We start from the raw sequence: 9,402 nt of genomic DNA on the forward strand, positions 1-9,402 counted from the left end.
GAAGCGCTGATGTTTAGTCACTCTATGGAAAAAGCAGAGTCCCTGACAACTTTCAGGATAGACCCAGAACAGGACCTAGAGCAATGCCATGAAATGAATCCTTTACATAATTCCAATGGGTGTTAACTCATCTGAAGTCACTGGCTTCTGGTTACAGAATAACAAAGAATTAAGGAGAATAAATATTATTAACACTAAGTAACTTTTACTTCTGCCAAACCAAGTTTTGCCTGCTCTGTGCTTCACTTCCTTGGCTGTCTCCTGGAGAGAGACAGTGCTCAGGCCAGCTCCCAGCCATTTCTATTCATCATAGATTGTGATCAACAAAGAGATCCAGTACTGTGAACACACATTAAATAAGGAAAAGCAGCCTAAATTGGAACATACATACTGTACACCCCAATTCAGATTTCATATATTAAGGTATTTCTATCATAGTTGATATTCATGGAACATTTCTACAGGTTTTTAGTGCTATTTTTCCCTTTGTTCTGTTCTCTCCTCTACCCTATTCGCCCAAACCCCAAATTAATATTTTTTAAAATTTTATTACTTCTTTATAATCTTTTATACAAGTCTATTCTATCTAACATCTCTTGAAACGCTCTCGCTTTGTCTCCTTAGCAATTTCCTGACCTATATTAGTATTCATAATAAAACATATATATGTGAATATTCAAAACTAACATTTAAAGGTGACAAAAAGCATGCAATACTTGTCTTTCTAGTCAATGGAGAGACACATCCTTGTAACCACTTTAAATCTAAATAGCTATCATCTCGTGGGGAAAGTTAGAAATTTTAATAATGTTCAGATGAAATCATTAACCAGAATTTCCCTAAAAACAGTATATAAAGTAACACTGCCTTACATATTAATAAACTGAAACATAAAGCTGCTTAACAGTAAATAATAGATCTAAGTTTTTCACCCAAATAAGGTAAGTCATAGGAATACACTACTGACCACAATATCTGAATACAATCACCACATTCAGTTAAACCTTTTGTAGACTGGTGGTATTACGTTTTTCAAATATATGGATATTTAAAATATGTATTTACATATACACACACATATACACACAAACACACAGTCACACTTATCACCTTTCTTAGTTTCAATGTTTTGTGAAAACCATCTTACATCTCATTACTAGATATCAGGGTACTATAGTGATTTCACTAGACGTCACTAGATTTAAGCATCTTACCTCAGTGACAATGGTAGAAGTAAAAACACTGTGGTCATATGTCCATCCATCTAGGCACGGCTCAGTCTCTAGCTCAGTGATGTTAGAAGTTGATATATTGGAATCTAAAAATTGCCATTGGGTGTACCTAAAGCGTCGGCATTGCTCAGGTTTCTGATTTGGGCCCATTGGGATGGAGACCTTCATCAAAGCTTCAGTAGTCAAGTTTATGTCAGTACTAATTTCAGATCTCGAATTGTCAAGGTTTACACTGCAGTGATGAGCAGGGATGGCTGCTGTAAAATTCTCTAGGAAATCATGAGGGGATGACGCCAAAGCTAAAATGTTGAGAAGGATGATCATACAAATCTGAAATCTTCCACTGTCATCTACATGATGTAGAATTTCATCAAAATCCATGGCTATTCTTGCAAATGCTAGATGTAGAGGCATAGATACAATGATATAGAAAACACAAATTCAAAAATCATGACTTTATTAATTTAAATACATATCTTTTCTGGATCAGATATTCAAAAATTTAAATAGTTACTACTTTCTCAACAAAAAGTACATTCCTTCCCTGCATATTAAAAAGTAATAAACAGTTTGCTTTTCATAGCATTGAAAGTAGTATATTTTTTTCATAATGACAAAGAATTCAATTTAAAAATGTCTCAGATTTGACAGCATATAGAATGAACTCCATTTTACAAATATAGTTAACATGTAATATACTGTATTCTGATCAAGTCTTGATAAGTAGATTTTAAAATATACTAACAACTAATACAATATTACTGCCTCCTATGAGACTATGTCTTCTTTATAAAGCAGGAAAGCTATACTATGAAATCTCAATATTATAGAAGCCCTAACCAAAATCTGAACAATGACATCAGTTACCATGCTAATATTAACAGCAAAAATCTCCAGCATATATACACACATGCATATATATATATATATATATATATATATATATATATATATATACATATGTATATATATAATATTTTCAAAGAGAAAAAAGCAAACAATAGAGTTAGTACATGAAAATTGAAAAAGTATTTGAAGGTAGAGAAAGGAGAATAGTAATAACAGGATATGATAATAGAGAGCTAAAGATGACCAAATATATTGTTCACATAAACAAAATGTCATAATGTGACCCATTACTTGCTACAATTAATGATTGCAAATAAAAATGGAGATGAGATACTAATATACAAACAAAGACAAATAATATTCTTATATTCAAGACATAAAATGCCATGGTTGTTTATTTGACAAAAATCAACTGATTTAGCTGAAACTTCTAGATATTTGAAATAAAATATATGTCAATTGCATTCATTGAATCATAATTCTATGCTCTACTTTGTTGATAAATTATGAGATCAAAACCTACCACTATAACTTGTCAAGTTATAATTTTTAAAAAGTAAATATAGATAAGTACAATAAAAGCTATTAAGGTTCAGCAGGAAACTTGTATTTATATTCATAATGCCAAAAGGTAGCAATATAAGATCTTAAAAATAGGAATTCTCATATTGCTATTAATTGATTCATATTCATTCCAGATCTGAGACACAAGGACAACCAACAATGTTACGTATTTTTCATGTAAATCAAGAATTTTTTGATTTGATGATTTAATTCCTTATTCTATATCAAACAGTATTTTACATGCTATTTTAATAAAAACATGGAAATTTACCTATATAGGACTTCTGTTGCACACAGCCAAATCACACATAGAGAAAATCTGTCTCTTTACCCCCNNAAAAATCTACTGATAAGTTAAAAAGTTACTAATTTACCCCTAGTCCACTGTTCATTGGAATTAAGTAACTGAACTGGACTTTAGAGTTATTTGTAGTTTTTGGCTTAAAGTGAATAATACATTAAATGAGAAGCGCTGATGTTTAGTCACTCTATGGAAAAAGCAGAGTCCCTGACAACTTTCAGGATAGACCCAGAACAGGACCTAGAGCAATGCCATGAAATTTTTATCAGTCTATATTTCTGTGTAGCTTTCTCTCATCACCGTCATCCTTTCCAGCATTGACATTTCTACCTGAGTAAATTAAAGGTTTTAGAGAAAATTTACCTTTGGTAATCCATCATTTTTACCTAAAAATGACTTCCTTTTTCTCTATTATAAATATCTCTATCAAGCATACACTAAACTATGATCATATTTATTCACACTCTCCCATCCTCACTCACTCATACACTGACAAAAGATCATTGTGCCAACTTTGCTAACCATATGTGCATGGGCATCTGACCACTAATTGGTGCATGGCAAACATACCCATAGCCATGTAATCAAAAAATAACAATTCTCCCATAGCTCCTATAGAAAATTGAATCTTTAGAAATTATAAATCCAGTATGTATCTATCATACAAGTCAATCATACAATTCTTTACACAATAATTTACTCAATCCAGTTAATGATCTCTCAAGTTCTAATTTAGCAATCTTCAACATATTCAACTAAATGAACTTTGATAATGAGTGCCACATTCCCATTCCCATGGACTTGCTGACTTTAGCTGGTAGCCAGGAGCAGGAACAATAACAACAACAAAAGTATAATGATATACTCTGTCTCCATATGTGTCACATCTGCTGATACTTTATGGAACAGAGCAAGGAGCATTACAAAGTAATAACAAAGTTCAGAGTTCCAATCTAATCTTGCTCAGTAAAATAAATGACAAAGCAGTACAGAAGAAGTCATGGATACAGAAATGGCTGACAGATTTGATACATAAATTTAATGCAGTAATTTTATTAAATATAAATGCAATCCTGAATTACCGTCTCTTCTAGTATTAATTTCAGTTCAGAATTTTCACCCGCTTTTAAATGAATTCCACAGTTTTTGTTTTTAAAGTGTATATAGTGGAATATTAAATGTTTTCCTTTGAAAAAAAAAAAACACGATGTCCAAATCTGTACATGAAGTGGTTTTAATCAGCCTCAGTTATTTCTGTTCTTGCTCTAATACTGAAAGCAGGAAAGATTTATGAAGACAACTGGGGAAGCTAGGCATGTAGCTCAGTGGACATGTAGCACATAAGAGGCCTGAGATTTCTTTACAACCTCAGGAAAAGAATTTATTCAATTCACAGTTCTATAACTTCAAGGACATGATTCTGCCATTGGCACAGCTCTGATGGTGACCTCATAGAAGATAGTGTCAAAAGAATATCTAGGAACTTCAAAAGGCAAAGATGAAAACAATTTCAAAAAAATGGGCCTAGACCTTAACTGAGAGTTCTCAGAATAAGAAAGACACGGCTAACAAGTACTTCCAGAAAATGTGCATCATTTTTAGCAATTAGTCAAGTGGAAATCAAAACAACTTTAAGACTTCATCATATCCCAGTCAGAATGGCAAAGATCAACAAAACAACCAGCTAGATGACTGGACTGTGGTAGGGAAAAGAGAACCCTTATTCATTATTGGTGTAATTGCAAACTAGTCCAGCCACTCTGAAAGTTAGTGTGGGTAGCTCTCAAAATGCTAAAAATGAATGCACCATGCAAATCCACTAAACTATTTCTTGGCATGTGTACAAAAGACTGGAGATTCAACTCCACTGACACATTCTCTGCCATATTTGTTGTTGCTTTATCTTCAATAGCAAGTAAATTGATACAATCCAAACGTCCTTCAGCCAAGGAACTGATAATAAAAATGTTGTACCTACACACTATGGAACACTATTCAGCTTTAGAGGTGTGATAAAGGAAATCATGAACTTTGCAGGTAAATAGAACTAGAAAAGGTCATGTTCAGTGAGGTAACCTAGACCCAGAAATACAAACAGGGTATGTTCTCTTTCACCAAAGTCTCTCAGCTCCAAATCTTCAGATGTGAGGGCGTAGTCTGAAGTAACTACAGAAACAAGGGAAGGAAAATGTTGGGGCAAGAGGGTCAGGGAGGAATAGAAAGGGGGATGGCAGGGCCCAAGTGATCTTTTAGGAGGAATAGGAAGAGTGGGGAACTTAAGGAGGGGGTGTGAATATAAAATAAGGCGGGAGAAGAGTTGTGAATTTTGTGGAGATAAGAGAAAATGAAAAAGATGCAAATATTTCAAAATGGTGGAATGAATGCAATGAGAAAAGATTGAGGTAAAGGAGGAAATGCGGGGCTTAATTTGTATCTGTTTTGATTTATTATTTGTCACGAATCAGAAGTAATATGTTTCATAATCTGGTGGAGACAGTGTCCTAATGTGACCTTCATGAAGTTATTCAACTGATTAATTCTGCAGTTTGTTCATCAGAGAATGGAAATACAATGAATACCTTGACCTGAGCATTTTGACAGCATCCCCTCTACTTCATATAGGAAACTTGTCTAACACTTGCTCTCTCATCTAGAATTCAATATTGTCTGCCCCTATGTCTCTATAGCCCAAATAATCATCTTTAGGTCTTCAGAATGTAAGGAATGCTCTTACCTCTACAGTTTCACGTAGGATCTTCCCACAGTACATTCCTACTCTTTGCATTACTGAAGTACAGGTACTTTTGTTGGAACATTGTGATACTGTAGTCAATTTTCAGTTGCCTCCACTAATATATTAGCATGTGGGGAAAGTACAAAGTCTGTTCTATCTTGTTATGTCCTGGTAATGATCACAGAGGCCAATCAATACTCTATCTGAACCAATAAATAAAAGGTAACATGCAGGTTCATACCAGCAGTACACCAAGGTTCTAAGATTCCTTGAAAAAATCGAACTTCCTCTGCTTTGATTTATTCAGATCTCCAGTAACACAGCCTACTCTTCTTGTAGGTATAAAGCAAGAAAGAGGCAGGACTCACCACTAGACATCCAGGTGGTCTGGACAGTGTTTTAAGGTAGGGATTGAGATTGTGCTAGTTACAACAATTAGTTATGATAGCAGGGAACATCTTGTTTCCAACACGAACAGAAAAAGTGCCTGGGGAATAAGGGTGCCTTCATTAAATCAAAACAGAATAGCTTTGCTTTCCATATGTTGGCTCCAATTATGATCCTCTTACTTATGCTGAAACAAGCCAACTTTCTTTCTTAATATACATTTTAAAAGCCAAGAAGCTGCTAACAATACATAAATGATCACAGCTCAGGGCTACTTAAGACAATGACAACCTAGACATCCTTGACAAAGGACAGTAAATAATGAAAAATGTGTGACCATCATGGAGAAGAAACAGTTTAGTCATAGCTGAATATTATTTTGGATCAATTTGGCAGGATCAATTTAAGGTGAATTATTTTTTTTTATTTTGCTCAGTTTTTTTTTTATTGTCTTCTCAAAATTCAATCATATAATATCAAACAGATGGCTTGAAAAGTGAATAAATAGGTCATAAGAGTTCTGTATACTTCATTGTTCTGGTTTATGGCTAAACACAGCAATCAGGTTTTGTTGAAACTGGATAATATTGCAAGTTTCACTTTGTTTGAGTTCCAGGTGATCTGGAAGAAATAAAACTTTTCCAGGAGCACGTGTTCTTGGAATCCCTACTTCATGCAATTTGCCCAAGAAATTGATTCAATCCCATGAGGGCTTCCAAGCTATAGAATGAATTGTTTTAAAGACCTATGATAATCATGTCTTTATCGTGATGTGCCAAGACCAAACATGTCGACTAATTAATTACATAGATGCACTGCATTTTAAGTGAAGAAAACATAAAGTTCGAGTGGAAGACAAAGATATAGAAAAGGTAGAGAGTCTGGTGAGTCCTCTAGATACTCAGATAAATCAGCAAGCACATCACAAACATCTGTAGTTTGACGAGCAGTCTCTACAGAAGGCAACAAGACACTTGCCATGAAGGGTTGGACTCCCTTATTTCTCTATTTTCAGAAGACATCATGCACTAAAATGTTCCACCATGGCCTTTTCTGTAGAGAGAGGAAGCTTAGGGGCTTCTTTGTTGTACCTCTGTGAAGGTCATAGAGGATTAATTGAAGCATGGAGCATTAAATCATAGGCAGTGTAATCAGTTAGATAAGACAACAGACCCATGAACACGAGAGTTTTAAAATACACCTTCAAAGTGCGCCTTGAATGCAGAGTTTTTTTTTTTTCATTTAGAGATTTCTGATTATTTGAAGATGAAATGTACTCTAGTTCAATAAGTCTGAATTAAGACACAAACACATAATGCATAGGATAGTCTCTTCTCATTCAGTACCAGAAAGATGCAAAATTCTATTTTTAAAATAAAAAATACTTGCAGAAATGCAGACTACACATGGTAAGTAAATGTGGTAAGTAAAATGAATTAGACTCAAGAAGACAAGCATCTTATGATTTTTCTATGAGGAACACAAAACTTTTAAGTACATATATATGGCATGAAGGTAGAAAAGGGACTCAACGAGGAAGCTGAAAAAAGATCAGAAAACAGAAACAATAGGGTGATGGAGGTGTGACTACAAAGTACATGGACACACATGGCTAAAATTTCCATCATGAATCCCATTCATTTGTATACTAACTAAAGTATTGGTAATAAAAGAATTTTAAAGCAGTTGTATAAAGGGTACTATAGGTTACAGTATATTATATTAGTTTAATAAAGTCCTGTCTCTTTATTTCTACTACTAACCTTTAATCTGCCACATGGTGCTCATCTTTGATTGAGCAGTCCATTTGTGCCATTACACAGCATATAAAACATATAACACACAGCATGCATGAGAGCTCAATGCTCATACTACTCACACATCACCGATGAACAGTAGCCCATTACTAGCTGAGTATGTAAGGGAGGGATGTCCAAGGTCAACATGGAGTTTTTGAGCAGCACATGATTTCACATGCTAATTTCCATATTATTCATGAGCAAATTATTTAACAAGTTATAAGGTTAAGAGACATTATATGACTCAGCCTCAAAGTCAACATTATAACAGAAACCTCTAAGCAGCTTTTAAACATATGACCTCTATATGTTAATAGTATTTTCCAAACAAGTATGGAACACACAAAAGTACTACACAAAAAACGTGTAAAAATTGTAAAGTGGACTCTGAACTCAATGCCTCTATCTTTCCCTAAATTGATCTTCATATTGGGTAGTGTTGTGTTTTAGGTACAGTTTGTCTCTTCAGATACCAGTGCTAACATTTGCCTTTTCTGTATTATTGTGACGTTGGACCTGGGGATGGTCACTCAGTTTCTATGGTCAAAAACAGCTTAGCCGAGAATCCTCTGTTTAGCTCTGTACCACATTTTAATAGGATTATTTGGTTCTCTAGAGTCTAACTTCTTGAGTTCTTTGTATATCGTGGATATTTGCCCTCTATTGGGTGTACAATTGGTAAAGATCTATTCCCAATCTGCTGGTTGCTATTTTGTCCTATTAGGGAAGTACCCTCATAGAGGCAGGGGAAGGAGAGATGGGATAGGGAATTCCAGAGGGGAGACCTGGAAAGGGGATAAAATTTGAAATGTAAATAAAGAAAATATCCAATTTAAAAAAAAAAAAAAAAAGAGTGCAGTCTCTCAGAAGCGATTCTTCCCACGGGATAGATTAGATGCCACGAGATGAGAGTGGTTTAAGGTGAAACAGTCTCTTTTTCACATTCTTTACTTTGTCCTTCTATTTCCTGGACTGCAGCAATGGGAGGCCCACGCTAGCAACTCGGCCCATGCTCACTGTACAATTTTACATTACAGAAACACGGGCAAAAATAAATCTTTTTCTTATAAATATCCCAGTTTCAGGCATTCCCTATGATCAACTTAAAAATTAGACCTATAATCTCAGTTCCTAGGTGGTGAAAAGATCTCTTCCTTGTTGTTGTTTCTGACTTTCTTATTTATACAAAAACTAATGTCCTGTTTATCTTATATCCAGAACCATCTTTCCAAGAGTCTATGTTTTTGTGTTCTGTTTTATGTCATTGTCTTATCTATTTTGTATCTTCTTCCATTATCTACATAAATACACATACAGACATGCATACATTCATATATACACACATATGCTGCATGCTAATTCAAATGGTTTTTTGATAAGAACAAATATCCCCTTTTCTTATAATTATATACTTAAGATTGCTGTAACAAAAACACATTATAAACAATCCAGCTTAAAACAAAGAATTCTCAACTGAGGAATATCGAATAGCTGAGAAGCACCTCAAAAAAATGTTCAACATCCTTAATCATCAGG

The 9,402-nt window shown here is 34.3% G+C and overlaps 1 protein-coding gene across 3 annotated transcripts in view; it reads right to left on the reverse strand.

Annotated features, from left to right (window-relative positions):
* The window catches only part of LOC110335002 (solute carrier family 22 member 22), a 28,288-nt gene extending 22,537 nt beyond the window's left edge, over positions 1 to 5,751 (reverse strand). Inside the window, exons 1-2 of one of the 3 annotated variants that reach the window (XM_021217080.2) lie at positions 2,917 to 3,193; positions 1,215 to 1,630 (exon numbers count right to left, since the gene is read on the reverse strand). In XM_021217080.2, coding sequence (XP_021072739.1) covers positions 1,215 to 1,613 — 399 coding nt within the window. In that variant the 5' untranslated portion in view covers positions 1,614 to 1,630; positions 2,917 to 3,193. Of the gene's footprint in view, positions 1 to 1,214; positions 1,631 to 2,916; positions 3,195 to 5,680 lie in introns of those variants that run through there. The other 2 variants (XM_029531084.1, XM_029531085.1) reach the window with 2 other exon arrangements.
* Positions 5,752 to 9,402: the final 3,651 nt, after the last annotated feature.

The sequence above is a fragment of the Mus pahari genome, chromosome 17 (genome assembly GCF_900095145.1).
Source record: "Mus pahari chromosome 17, PAHARI_EIJ_v1.1, whole genome shotgun sequence".
NCBI classification, from domain to species: Eukaryota; Metazoa; Chordata; class Mammalia; order Rodentia; family Muridae; genus Mus; species Mus pahari.